This window comes from Lampris incognitus, chromosome 15, assembly GCF_029633865.1.
Source record: "Lampris incognitus isolate fLamInc1 chromosome 15, fLamInc1.hap2, whole genome shotgun sequence".
In the NCBI taxonomy this organism is placed as follows: Eukaryota; Metazoa; Chordata; class Actinopteri; order Lampriformes; family Lampridae; genus Lampris; species Lampris incognitus.
The window spans coordinates 48,167,810-48,182,874 of record NC_079225.1 but is presented as its reverse complement, the minus strand read 5'-3'; the positions used below and the strand labels follow the sequence as shown (position 1 = coordinate 48,182,874).

At 46.6% G+C, this 15,065-nt stretch overlaps 1 protein-coding gene across 1 annotated transcript in view; it reads left to right on the top strand.

The window, feature by feature from the left end:
* The window catches only part of adgrg6 (adhesion G protein-coupled receptor G6), a 180,657-nt gene that overhangs the window by 55,099 nt on the left and 110,493 nt on the right, over positions 1-15,065 (top strand). Inside the window, exons 3-4 of the mRNA XM_056294246.1 lie at positions 9,045-9,133; positions 9,678-9,730. Of these exons, the coding sequence (XP_056150221.1) occupies positions 9,045-9,133; positions 9,678-9,730 (142 nt within the window). The remainder of the gene's footprint in view (positions 1-9,044; positions 9,134-9,677; positions 9,731-15,065) is intronic.

Below are 15,065 nucleotides of genomic sequence, written 5' to 3'. Positions count from 1 at the left end.
TGAATAAAAATCAAAATCAAGACAAAATGAGCGACACGGTGGCACAGTGGTTAGTGTGGTCACCTCACAGCAAGAAGGTCCTGGGTTCGAGCCCCGGGGTAGTCCAACCTTGGGGGTCGTCCCGGGTCATCTTCTGTGTGTAGTTTGCATGTTCTCCCCATGTCTGCGTGGGTTTCCTCCGGGTGCTCCGGTTTCCTCCCACAGTCCAAAAACATGTAGGTCAGGTGACTCAGACATGTAGGTCAGGGGAATCGGCTGTGCTAAAATTGTCCCCAGGTGTGAATGTGTGTGTGTGTGTGTGTGTGTGTGTGTGTGTGTGTGTGTGTGTGTGTGTGTGTGTGTTGGCCCTGTGTGATGGCCTGGTGGCCTGTCCAGGGTGTCTCCCCGCCTGCTGCTCAGTGACTGCTGGGATAGGCTCCAGCATCCCCGTGACCCTGAGAGCAGGATAAGCGGTTCGGATAATGGATGGATGGACGATGTCATGCCATCAAATGAAATGACAGTTGTACTCAAGGACCTGCCATGCTATCCATCAGAAAACAAATGCTAACTGGTTTACATGCAACTGGACTTGGTATATATCCGTGAAGACGTTTTGCCTCTCATTCAAGAGGCTTCCTCAGTTAACCAGTGGCTCGGAGGTGTTCCTCTGAACTCTTTCAGAGGAACACCTCCTCTGAATTATGAACACCTCCAGTTGCACTTGATTCAACTCCTTTGGATAACCATGACCTTGATGAATGAGAACATTCACAGACATGTAAACTGGTTTACAGTTAGCAAAAATTAGCATGTGACATAAGCTGTCATGTCATCAAATGTTTTGACCGTTAAGGGGCATCCGGGTAGCGTAGCGGTTGACTACCAACACGGGGGTCAGCGGTTCAAATCCCCGTGTTACCTCCACCTTGGTCGGGCATCCCGTGTCTGCGTGGGTTTCCTCCCAAAGTCCAAAGACATGTGGGTCAGGTGAATCGGCCGTGCTAAAATTGTCCCTAGGTGTGACTGTGTGTGTGTGTGTGTGACTGTGTGTGTGTGTGGGTGGGCCCTGTGATGGTCTGGCGGCCTTCTCAGGGTGTTTCCCTGCCTGCCGTCCAATGACTGGTGGTATAGGCTCCAGCATCCCACGACCCTAATTAGGTTAAGCGGCTTGGATAATGAATGGATGGGGCTTCCGGGTGGCATAGCAGTCTGTTCCGTTACTTACCAACACTGGTAAGTAATTACTGGTTTGAATCCCTGTGTTACCTCCGGTTTGGTTGGGCGTCCCTACAGACACAATTGGTCGTGTGTGTGGGTGGGAAGCCCGATGTGGGTATGTGTCCTGGTGTCTGAATGTTCTCATGTCCTGGTCACTGCACTAGCGCCTCCTCTGGTCGGCCGAGGTGCCTGGCCGGGGGAGGGGGAGGGGGGAACTGGGGGGAATAGCGTGATCCTCCCACGTGCTATGTCCCCCTGGTGAAACCCCTCACTGTCAGGTGAAAAGAAGCGGCTGGTGACGCCACATGTATGGGAGGAGACATGTGGTAGTCTGCAGCCCTCCCCGGATCAGCAGAGGGGGTGGAGCAGAGACTGGGACGGCTCAGAAGAGTGGGGTAATTGGCCGGATACAACTGGGGAGAAAAAGGGAAAACAATATGTTGACCATTATGACTTTTACAGATGATATGAACATGATACTGTTCATGTCATTGTTCATAAACCACCGTGACAAGTCAGGGCGCCATGTGACATCTGTCATGACATGTTTATGATAGTTCTATGATGGAGGATTCAAGTAAAGTATGGCTTAACTGGCTCTCTAATGTAATTATTGTTACTGGAATACAGCTTACACTGTGTTTGGTGGGTTTTCCTTCTTTTCTTTACTTCTTTCCTCCTTTCTCAGTTCTCGAATAAGAAAACAAATTCACAAACTACTGGTAATCAAGGTAATGTTTTCTGTAAGCTAGCAATGATCATGCTGAAAGGATGGTGGCTTTGTTGGTCTCAATTCAAGGTATTAAAGGTCTTTAATAAATCCATCAACTAGTACAAGGAGGGTACCTGGTATTTCGGCCTTTAAATTACGATTTGTATTCTTGTGTATGCTACTCTGAATAGTTTTAATACCCTTTTCTTTTTACCCTGTAATTTACTTCTTACCAAAATGGCCTCTGGTTTGGCATGTTGTGTTTTGGTGACAGTGAAGGAGAAGGTGATTTCTGCGCTACCCCTGTCGCCAAAGATGACTCTCCCAAGGTCTTCCACCAAAGCAACCGACACTGCAGGAATCTCTCACCTCCACAACTTTGTCTCCAAGTTCAAAGGCCTGACCGCAGCTTCCCAGGGCAGACTCAGATATGGATTTACTGCCATCAGCGTTCCTGTTTTGCAGGATTTGTCCTTCACAGCCTCAATGCGGCTACAAATCAACCCTCCATTGTCCACCCATCCTAGACGCCCTAACTCACCTCGTGACAAGAGGTCCCTCTATCCTGGTCCAGCTCCAATTTCAGTTCCTAGTATTGCTGTTTCAAGAGCTGTAGTTTTACAACACGGGACTTTCTCAGTTGTCAGTCCCCACCCCCATCCTTCAGACCTGGCCTATGGTCTCCCGATTCCAAATCCTCAACCCAGGCCGCTGGCCCGGGCCCTGGCTTCCCTTCCCCGTCCACCGCTACACCAGAATGCAAAGACCTCTTTGGGTTTCATCTCCACTCCTCTGATCTGGCCAGGAAGGAAGAAGCCCAAGGCCACTCACACTAGAGCTTCACCCAGACCAGCGGTCCATATCACCAAGCCTGCTGTTCAAACTCCTGGGCCAAAAGTCACCGTCAGAGCCACGTACACAATGCCAAAAAGCAGACTCAGTTTGACACAGTACACATCTGGGTTTACACATGGGACACATTTGGATAGTCCCACAATCCCATCACATATGCCTGTACCACAACTTAACACTACCACTTCAGCACCGCCATGGTCAAAAATACTTCCTGCATCAGGGGTGGCAACTTCATCTGCGGGGTTATTTCCATGGCAACAAAATGGCAAGGAATCAGACCCGAACAAGGCCTTCCCATCAGTAGAGGCAGCAGCTGCTCCGTCATCATCACCATCAACATCGCTGTCATTTTTTTCATTGCTTAGCATCCGCAAAAACAAACCCGTTGCACTGCACTGGTCTCTGTTGAGTGCAAGCAGTAGGAGGAACCAGACAGTTGCTGCTGGAAACTGGACTGGTTCTCAGGAGGAGTTGATAGATGAGTATTCTTCTGGTACTGATCCATTTTTCTATGACTTGGTGGATTTGGCGGAGGGGAGCAAATCTTTCAGCCTGTATGACGATAACTCCATCTCATCACTGGACAAACCCACCTCCAGCACTCCTTCAAAACCTCAGAGCACCTTAGTAGCTGTCTCTGAACCAGGAAACAAACATACGCTTGTTAATTCAGAACCGTTCAGTACTTCCCGGAGCACTGCTCCCCCAAAGATTGGGTCTAAAGGAGGAAGTAAACTCCCTTTCAACCAATTCGAGGTGAGAGGCGACACTGGGAGCCCGGTAACCAGCTTTGATACTGAAGGTGAACTTTCACACAGTCACTCAAACGACACGTTGATGGCAGGCATGGCTGTACCTGTTAACAGAACCCTGAACCCTGTACCTGTTCTTCAAGCTTCAACAGGTGCTGAGACTTTCCACAGTGTTGCAAACCTCTACAGAAGTGAGAAAAATGACCGAACATTGCTCACACAGACATACAGACAAGAGCAAGCATCAACTATTCAGTCATCACCCATGCAGCTCCCATCATCCATCTCTCCTCCACTAACCACACATCCTCACCGACATCCCTCATTGACACCTGCTCTTTCCCCCTGTCCCCTCTTTACTGTAAATATTTCTCCATCACCCTCTTTCTCCCAAGACACTTCGACATACATACATGAACAGGTCTCAACTAGATCCCCTCCAGCCAATGAAAAGTCAGCACACAGTCTCTCCCCTACCCTTCCTGTTAAATTGACATCCCAGCAGCTGATTGATTATGAGACCGACGGGGATTGGCAGGTGATCACAGACAACAGTGGACTCACAGATTTTATAAATGTCAGTATGCAGAATACTGTAGAAACCCGCAGGCCCAGGCCCTTGTTGATGTTTTTGCCCTCAGCAACGCTCTCACCCCTCACATCCTTGATTTCTTTCTTTCCCTTACCTCTTCTTTCTGAAATCTATCCCTCCTCTACCACCAGCCTTCCGCTCGACTCCTCTCCCGTTGCTCTGTCTGCTCCCCAGCTAACCTTTTCCACACGGCGCGAACCCATGGGAGGAGTTGTCAGTTCTTCACATGCCTGGCCATCAGGTCCGCACATGGTCAACAGCAGTAGCTCGCGGCTGCCTCTTCCATCATTGCCATGGAAATCTGCGCCACTCCAAACAGATTTGGTGGTGACAGAAGTTGAGACAACGTCAGCGCCATCCCTCTCACTCATTTCTGATGCTCCAGCCACGTCTCGCAAGCTAGCACTTGATACATTGCTCTTTGCCAAAATCTCCTCCTCCTCTCCCGCTGAGAATTCATGCTGCCGGACTGATCACTTCAGCGGACCATCAACCCTCTCACAGGGAAATCTGCTCCTTAACTCCCAGTCAGCGCTATTCACCTCCTCTGATGTTGTTTACCCGGATTCCTCCCAAGGTCAGATTAGCCCGACCCCCTCCTCACGGCTGCTGGCAGAATTGTTGGAATCGAATTCGGCAGACTTCGGATCAGACGTACAGAGTGTAATGTGGACACATCTGCCAGGCTTTCATTCAGAGTCATTTAACTCCCTTCACCCAGCTCCTTACTTGACGGTTCAGTCTCAGAAGAGGTCAGAGGTGACTGCCATACTAGATTACGCTCAGCCAGTTGAATCAGCCCCGCAGTCTATCGTTGACTTTACATCACAATCGGTGGCAGCCGTTTTGTCTTATGAACGCACCCCAGCTCTCTCCTCACCTGCTTACAGACAAACCAGATATGAATCACAGCTTTCCCTCTTCCTCTCTTCTCCATTGTCATCCTCTTTTGCTTTTTCTACTGTACCCATCATGTCAAGACCGATAAACTCCTCCCATCACTTTGGCAACCCATCGCTGTCTGCCATGCCGAACGTTTTTCCCAATGGCCTGTTGGTGACACATGTTGTTGGGCCTACGACACATCTAAAGGGAGGGGAAATAGGAATTTCTCCCCTCTCCTTTTCCACCTCCTCCTCCCCCCTCTCCTCATCCTCTTTCAGAGGGCCATCTGGAACACGAGACCCACCCGCTGTCAGCCTCAACTCCTGTAGGGACACACAGGGGATGCTGCACACGCTCCTTCACACACACACTGGGCACTGGATGTACATGCCAGCCGCTAGCATCCTCACACATCCCAGCAGCACGAAGCCACACGCCGTTAGCTCGCTGGCGCTTGGCAGCCATGCCAGTATATCGGAACATGCTGCTTTTCCATTGCCAAATTCATCAAGTCAGATGCCAGCGCCCCACCACCTTCTGGCATCACAGTTTGGCAGTGCTGTTCTCCAGCATACTTTGAGGCCACGTTATAATCACAGCTCAGACTCGACACACACCAACACCGTAGACCGCGTCACTCACACACATGTCGTCTTGCACACACACGTTGTTACACACACGCGCAGCATCCCACACACGCGTGGCGTCTTGAACACACACCCACATGAAAGCTCATTGGACACGGTGCTCATCAGAGAACCGGATGCGAGTCGAAGTGCAGAGGTGGGCCGTCTCTACACACACACACACACTCTGCACTCAGCGCACTCACTCCATCCAGGTTTCGGACAGCAGACACCGCTATCATCCAGCATCACCTCCTTCTTCCTCACTCCTTCTCTCCTCTCTTCCATTTCCCCCCCTCTCTTGCTCTCTGCTCCCCTCCCTGTTCTCCATCCCAAGGGAGTGACATTGCTGGTGGCAACTGCCAGCTTGGTGGAGGCAGGAAGTGGCACCTCGCTGCCCACTCATCCGACTGTTACATTCCACCTGCCCCCCACCCCCCCACCACTTCAAGCCAGCAGTTCAGGACTCTTCCAAGCTTCCCCCGCATACCAAATGAGCCAATCAGAGGAGGCATTCCAGCAGTTTGCCACATTCGACCAATTACAGCCCTCCTACCCATCTCCTGGAATGCCAGCCAGCCAATGGGAATCACAGCAGCCGTCTTCTGTTGTTCTACAATCAGCGCAGTCCATCTCTCCTGAAGCGTTGGGAGATGTCTCGCTGGGAATCACTTTCCACACACAGCCAGCAGAAACCTTAAATGAACTCTCCACAGCTGACAGAAGTACAAGCCTCCCTTCTTTCAACGACCCTGGAAATGTTTTTCCTGAAACAAATTCTCATTTGAATTCGGATAATCCCTCTGCCGTTTCAGGAACTTTGGCTGTTAATGTCAACCACAGTGTTGATGTGGACATAGTGCTAAACTCTACAATGGGTCATCATTCTAAGAAAGGTGTAAATCTAGAATCCGCTGCAGCCCTGAACACACAAGGTTTGTCAGTGCTAAACATACAACCTACTCCTACCGACTCCACCGCCGACCATATTCCCCGGCCTAATTCTTATGTAATGACACAACCCACCCATGTACTGGCTAATCTGGACTCCATTCGCACTGCTGGCCTAAATACCTTCCCCTCCAGACACTCTGCAAACCAACCTATTGCTGCCCCAGATAGAGGCTTTGTGTCTGGGTTGCAGCAGCTCACGCTCCCCTGGGGTGACAAAAGCCCTGGGAAAATGCCGTGCTCTGAATCCAGCTTGTTCCCAATTGTCCCCAACTCAGGTGCCGTGGTAGTTACAACACCCAGAGACACTGCTACCACACCATTCAGAGAAAGAATGACCACAAATGCCAAAGAGCAGATAAAGATGCCGAGTGCAGCAGCGTCCCAGAACAACATGACTATTTCTATATCAGATCTTGGTGGGAATGCAGATTTAAAGGGCCAAACAAATTCAACCATTTTGATCGTGTCACATCATGGTGGGAATGAAACTTCAGGTATATCCGAGCTCAGTGACCATGTCAGAGATGGCTCCAGGGAATTTGTCACGCACCATTTTTACATCACAAAGAACCCCTCTTCGACTCTTGGTGGCAGTGGCCTCAAGAAGGCCACGACGCACCCTACTGCCGGACCCCCGGCCACGGTTTCCACTGCTGAGCCCGTGATGCCATGCCAATGTAAACATCGCTTTCATATTTCATGTCTGTGTGGACTGTCATCAGGGAACAGTATGTCATGCAGTAACACCAACTGTAGAAGTAGAGAATTTAAAAACGACAAAATAAGACAATTTGTAATCAAAGTAGTCTCATGAAAAATATTCATCTTAACAGCTGGTATTGAGTCTCAGAATCTAATTTTCTCCAAACTAGCACAGAATGTGATGATGTCTCCTAATATCGCTACTATTCATGAATCAAATGGCATAATCTCTCACCAGTCTGCCCCATTTGTAAATGCAATTATTTAACCCAAGGTAAACGTTGAAATAAATCAAGATGTGTTGGAAGGTAGTGAAACGATGCCCCCCCACCCCCCCATTTGCAGATTGTTTAAATCAACGTAAAACAAGATTTTAAGACTCAATGCTGTATGACATGACTTGTTAAAATGAATGTTTTTACAGAGCAGTAGTTGTAGTTGGTCTTCTTCGTGAATTAACTGGTAGCTTTCTGCTGATGCTGTAGTGGTGGTTGTAGCTGTCAATCAGGCGAATGAGGCGGAGTCTCTGGCTCCGAAGGCCGCTGATTGGCCAGTTGTGATTCTGGGTGGGATAAAGGACATTATAACGGATAGTGGTTGTCCAATCAAACTGCAGTAGATTAGCCTTGGTCTTAATAGTTAAAATAACTGGATTCTGACGTCATTTTCCCATTCTCCATCTCTTTCTACCTCTAACTCTATTCTGTTTTATCTTAATCTTGCATTTTTTCCTACTCTTTCTCAGCCTACATCTACATGATCAATATTTCTCCCTTTCTTTGTCCATCTCTCCCCTTCTCTCTTACTAGCTAAACATTCCTGTCTGTCCTCCACTCTGATTTCCTCAAACCATTCAGCTCCTTGGGAGACTAAAAATAGACAACGAAGTCAAATCTTTTTGTTTTCATGGCATGGAAAAAGTCTGCTGCTTTTGACTCGTACTTACCGAGTCATACAGACGTCAGCTGTGATGCTCCAACACCTCATAAAGAGAAAAAATAACATCACCCTAGAGCTGCGAGCTGGCACAGTCTCCCATAAGAGCTGATGGAATAGAAGGTTTTTTTTCCCCAAACAGCAACTAGCGAGAGAGAGGAGCGACACCTAGTGGTCACCGTGAAGTATAGCAGGAGAGCGGTCCTCACTGAAAGTGCACCAGGGTTAAAACCTCATCTTATTTGCTTTCTTGTGCCGTTATAATGCTGCACTTTTAGATATCTTTAACAAATATGTGTGACTTGGAATAATGTGCTCCTTCTAACACAGGTGAATAGAAAAATGTGAAAAGCCAAGACTTTGCCTCCATACTGTCACCTTCATGTGTCACCTTAGCTTGCCTCCATACTAAGGTTTCAAAATTGATGCACAAACGTGTCAGAAACAAACATGTGCTAATGACATGAAGCCTTGGCTGGAGGGGAATGTTCTCCTAGTTATGATTATGTTATTTTATGACGGATTTACAATTTATGCCACTTTGCTGCTATTCTCCAAGAAAGGAAAGGAAAATTACTGCTCTTTCTCTTCGCTCTCTCGCTGCAGTTCTTATCTAAAAATGAGCATATTCGCCGTCACCATTGTTAAGCAAAAGTAAAATTGGATTCAAACATAACTCGATAACTTTCAACCCAGTGAATCATCTCCTGCTATGCGGCACAGTAGAGATTTAAAAAGCAGTTTACATGAAGTGTGTGAAATGATTCGTGTAAGACTGAGACCAACGTCTCTCTCTCTCGCTCTGTCTCTCTCTCTCTCTCGTCTTTCAGAGAGCCTCTTCTACCGAATCTCATTCGAGGTGGAGCGTGAGGAGTCGAAGCTGACGGAGGCAAATGTGGAGCATTTGGTGTCTGACTGGGTAAAGACTCTGAATCACAAGAGTGAGGGCTGTATAGAGGTCCCGCTCCATGAGACTGTAGGGAAATTGTTAAAGACTACGGGAAATGAAATTGGATTTTTTTTCTTTTTTACCTTCTTGGCTCATTTCCCCAGTTGTAGTATGTGCCTATCCAGCAACGTATTCCAAAAGAAATCGTAATTTTTTTACATCAAAATCTAATCACCTTAACATCCTCTAAAAACTTTGAGTCTTATCTGAAATTACTCCATTAGCTAAAAATACTTCATTAGCTGTGGTAATGATAGATAGATAGATAGATAGATAGATAGATAGATAGATAGATAGATAGATCAGTTGAATCTGTTGATTTTTAAAACTTGAATGAAAACGTTTTATTCACTGGTGTTTGTGTTTTTTGTTCTCTGTCTTTCTCTCTCGCTCTTGCTCTCAGTCCCCCTCTGTGCTGTATATATAAAGTTGACTTGACAGCTAAAATAGAGATGGATAGATGGATACAGATAGAAACAAATTTTTCATCTGATTTGTTTTCCACATTTCACAGTTGAATCAAACCTTCCAGAACTGGATCCCCATTGTCTATGTTGATTACATCAGGTAAGCAGCTGTCATTTACACCTTTAGAGTTCATTTTCAGATGGATACGATGTTCATTCTCCACGTTTTACCGCAACACACGATGAACCACCTCTGTTAATCCTAAACCGGATCGGCGGAAGTGCTTTGCTCTATCCATTGAACTACCCATGAAACGGAAATCCTGACCATGGAGTGAAGACACGTTAGGAATGACTGAAGTAATGTATACAGCAAAATGTTGCGCTGGTGTTCCAAAGTGCATTTCTGAGGACCCGAAGGAAACTCACTCACCCCCCCGCCTTCTTTTTTTTGTCTGTATTTCTATCCCCTTTCACTCCGTTATCCTTTTCCTCACCCCCACTCTTGTCCACTCTATTCTTTTCCTGGGTGGGGACACATCTGGATATTCATGGATTAGATTTTATTTGAAATTATGCTAATGATGGGAAGTATCAAAATGGAAATGTGTGTGCGTGTAAATATTCGGGTTTGTCACTTCAAGGAAATGTCTGGGAAGTCAACTTTTCATATTCCATACTAATGGAGAGGGGGAGCCTTGTCAGACTCACATCTAAATATGTCCCCAATGATATTTAGTGGCCCAGCCATATCGTCACTTTGTAAAGTAAAATTAGCCACAGTATCAAAATCCCCAAATAAGATCTGTGTAGCAGTAATTTACTCACTTTGCCAGCTAGGTGTGCCTCTGGCTTGTTCCATCTGAGCCAGCCCTCTAGCTGCTACGGTAGGCAGACACTAGGTTCAACATCCCTGGTGAGTTGGTACAGTCAGCGGCTGCAGTTAACTATCCCAGAAAACTCAGCTCATCTGAGTTGGGGCATGTGGAACTCCTGGTGGATGAAATTCCATCTAAGGGTCGCTGGACCATCCACTGCACCCATGACCACCTCTAGTCATCTTAACTATATGTCTTGCACTGAGTAGAGATTGGGACTTGTCAAGACAGTGAGGTTGATGCTGCGCAAATCTCCCTCACTGAAATCCAAGTTCTCTGCACAAGTCATGGCACCTTACCACTGTCTAAGTCCTGTGGTGATGGGCAAGGGACGAAGCAGCAGGCATGGATATGCTGGAGACTTTAGTCGCAAACCTGCATGCAGGCAGCTCAAGATATTGGTCGTTTCCTCACTGGACCAAAGCAGCAGTGAAGTCTGGCAACACCCTGAGTGACTGAGCACCCCTATGTACGATCACATTGCTCACCTCCATAGTGATGAGAATGTTCGAAAAGGTACGCTAAGGACTGTCTGCTTAAAAACATCCTGGCCATCACATACCTACGATACCACTCACTGTTGGTGCTTGGAATGTGTGTACTTTGATGGACACATCTAGATCAAAAAGACCTGAGAGACATGCCAACCTCATGCGTAGAGAGCTAGCCAGATACAGCATGGATATTGCTGCCCTTAGTGAGACCCGGCTGGCCAATACTGGACAGATGACTGGGCTCAAGTTCCACGATCTTCTGGAGATGACGAGGGCAGGAGGAGAGATGTAACATGGGTGTTGGTATTTGCAGTAAAAAAAACACCTGGTCAACCAACTGGCAAGCCTACCCAAGGGTATAATTGACCATTTAATGATCCTAAAGCTCCATCTATTGGGTAAAAAGGAGGCCACTGTCATTAGTGCCTATGACCTTACCATGACTAACTCTGACGAGATCAAGTTTTATGCTGACCCAGAAGTCATTGCTGCTACAGCCAACTCTGAAAAACTCCTGATAATTGGTGACTTCAATGCCAGCACTGAAAATAACCACCAATCATGGAATGGAGTCATAGGTGCACATGGCACCGGAAAATGTAACAGTAACGGTCTTCTGCTGCTGAAAACATGCTCCGAGTTCAACCTACTCATCATCAACATGATATTCCAACTACTAAAGCAAAAGAAAACGTCATGGATGCATCCCCGTTCATGCCACTGGCACTTGATTGACTACGTCATCGTGAGCAAGAGCAACTGGCACGATGTCAGGGGGACCAAGGCTATGTGTGCTGCTGAATGTTGTACTGACCACCATCTCATAATTTCCCAACTTAACCTCTGGATCAAGCCTCCCCAGTGTGCCACCAAGGAAAAAGACATGTCCAGCGTCTCAACATCATTTGCCTACAACAGGAATATACCAGACTGGCCTTTGTTGAGGCTCTAGACCATCACCTGGAGTCTCTAAGCTTTGAGCATACAGACGCTGAGGCAGACTGGATTGCCCTCAAGACTGTGACCGTACTGAATTCTACAGCCCTTGAATCACCTTGTGTTCCCATACGTAAACATCAAGATTGGTTTGATGAGAACAATGTAAAAATCCAAGCACTCTTGGATCAAAAACATTGCCTGCATAAAGCATACCTGAATGACGGCAGCTCAAGCGCAAAGAAAACTGCTTCCCTCAACATTCACAGGGTTGTCCTGCAGAAACTCTGAGTCATGCAGGACACCTGGCTGTGTGCAAAAGCTGAGGAGATTCAGTCCTATGCTGACAGTAATAACACCATGTGCTTCTATGATGCACTCAATCAGGTCTACGGTGCAAAACACTCCGGAACTGCACCTCTCCTGAATGCAGATGGAACAACACTCCTCACAGAGAAGGACAAATCACTTGACAACAATTTTTTTTCAAATGTTTTGCTCCCTGAAAAAAAACAAGAGATTATGAAAGACAATGTCAAATTGAACAGAAAAACAATTTCAGATTTGCTGTATCACATAGGAATTTGGAGAAACATTAAAATAACTTTTATTAAATCTAACATGTTTAATCGCATAATGATACTGACACATTGTGTTAGTTGAACTAAGATCAAATGTTTTGCAGCTGATTTTGGTTTGTACTCAGCATCTGGTGCCTCTCATGTCAGTGTCCAACAATAGTCGGCCAGCATTGATGCATTCCAGTTGCCCTGATACCTCTTTTCCATGGTCCAATGTCCTGGTGTCCTTTCACCATGTTCATCACTGACTTCACCAAGGTCAGCAGGGAAGAAGCCCAGGTGTAATGCAGAAAATGAATTTTCAATGACATGTTGCACTTCATGGTTTTGTGTGCTTTAAGCATGTTGTCAAGCAGCCCAGAGTAGTTTGGTGCTCTGTAGGTGCCAAGAAAATTCTCAACAACATCCTTAAGTGCCTTCCATGCTATTTGCTCTGGCCCCACAAGCAGATCTTCTACCTCCCTGTCATTGATGACCTGTCTGATTTGTGGACCAACAAAAATGCCTCCCTTAATCTTGGCATCAGTTATTCTTGGAAACATCTGTCTCAAATAGCAAAATGCATCAACTTCTTTGTTCATTGCTTTCACAAAATTTTTCATCAATCTGAGTTTCATATGAAGAGGAGGCAGAAATGTCTTTGTTGGGTTGACAAGTGGTTTATGCTCCATGCTTTTCTGCCCTGGAATGAAAAGCTTATGTAATGTGACTCTTTAGCACGGCTATCCCATTCACACAGGAAACAACAGTACTTTGTATATTCAAGCTGCATTCCTAGTAGCAGTGCCAATACTTTTAGCTCACCACACATGTTCCAGTCGTAATTGTTGTACTGTATGTGTTTCAACAACAGATCCATGTTGTTGTAGGTTTCTTTCATGTGTACTGCATAGCCAATGGGTACTGAAGATTGGACACTGCCAGTGTGTAACAAGACAGCTTTCAGGCTTAACTTTGACGAATCTATAAAAAGATGCCATTGTTGTGGGTCATGCGCACAGCCCAAAGCCATGAACAATCCATCAGTGTCACTACAGAAACAGGTTGTCAGCCTGCGTAAAGAAGTTTGTCAAATGTTCTTGATGGTCTGAAAGATAGAAATTTTTGTACCGGTAACAGCAAACCCCATCTTTGCAATCTTGAAACAAGTAGTTCTGCGTTAGCTCTTGACACATCTAAGTCCCTGACCAGGTCATTTAATTCTGGCTGTGTTATCAGATGAGGATAACCAGGCATAAAGGGTTCAGCATCTGGATCAGTGTCATTTTCCACATCTGGTTCATTCATTGTGGCATCTTCATCTGCCTCATCTAGGCTCCATGTCTCTAGTGGCTTTGGTACTGGCAAACTGCCATCATGTGGCACTGGTCTCATTGCTGAAAGCAGATTGGGGTATTCAATAGAGTTCTTATTTTTAGTAGAGGAGCCAGATTCATTGGTCAGACAGGAGTTACAGTCCGTCATGTGATCATTCTGTTTTTGCCATATCATTGGGACTGCAAATGGCATTGTCTTTTTGACCATTGTCTTCTTTGGCTAGCTGAAAAATGGCAAGTAGGCGCAAAGTGGTCCCAAAAAGTGCTAAAAGGATACTCTGAAAACCTCCTTGAAGAGCTTTGGATTTGACCTGAAAAACTGAAAACCCCTAGATCAGGACCGACCTGCCAGGACAAGAAAAGTCCAGGAAGGTGCAGTCCTCTATGAGAGCAGGAGAAGCCCATATACCATGTTGAAGAGAGCAGCGCAGATCTGCCAAGGAAGGACTTGTGGCTCAGAGCTCTACATTCTCCCTGACATATCCAGTGTGCCACAGAGAATTCTGGGCTCAGATTGGTCTGTTCAGCCATTTGCTCACTCACCAAAACCCAATATAATATGAGACGTGCCATGGTCATCATCAACCATGATGGATGAACAACAACAACAAGAAAAATTTACTCATGAGAGCAATGTTGCTAATAAAATGGCTGACTTGCTGAACCACTCTATTGACAAGTTGGGGTCAGAGCGTTGACACTTAGCATCAAGTTAGCAATAGCTTCTTTACTGCATCAAAATTCATAAGTGTTCTATCAAATGATGGCATTTAACTAAAAAAAACGTTTTTGGCTTTTCCCTGTGTTAATCTCAGACCTTATTTGAGGCAACTTTGTTTTTTCAAATGGAAAAATTGAATGGGGTTTGGGACAGAGAACCACCTGTCATCTTGTGACTACCTGTATCTCATCATAAGCCACTTCTCTGGGGTTGGGTCGCAGTGTCAGCAAGCCAAGTAGGGCACTCCAGACGTCCCTCTCCCCAGCAACGCCCTCCAGCTCCTCCTGGGGGATCCCAAGGCATTCTCAGGCCAGATTGGACATATAGTCCCTCCAGCGGGTTCTGGGTCTACTCCGGGGTCTCCTCCCAGTTGGACATACCCGGAAAACCTCCAAAGGAAGGTGCCCAGGAGGCATCCTAATCAGATGCCTGAACCACCTCAACTGGGTCCTTTCGACGCGAAAGAGCAGCGGCTCTACTCCGAGCTCCCTCCGGATGTCCGAGCTCCTCACCCTATCCCTAAGGCTGAGCCCAGACACCCTACGGAGGAAACTCATTTCAGCCGCTTG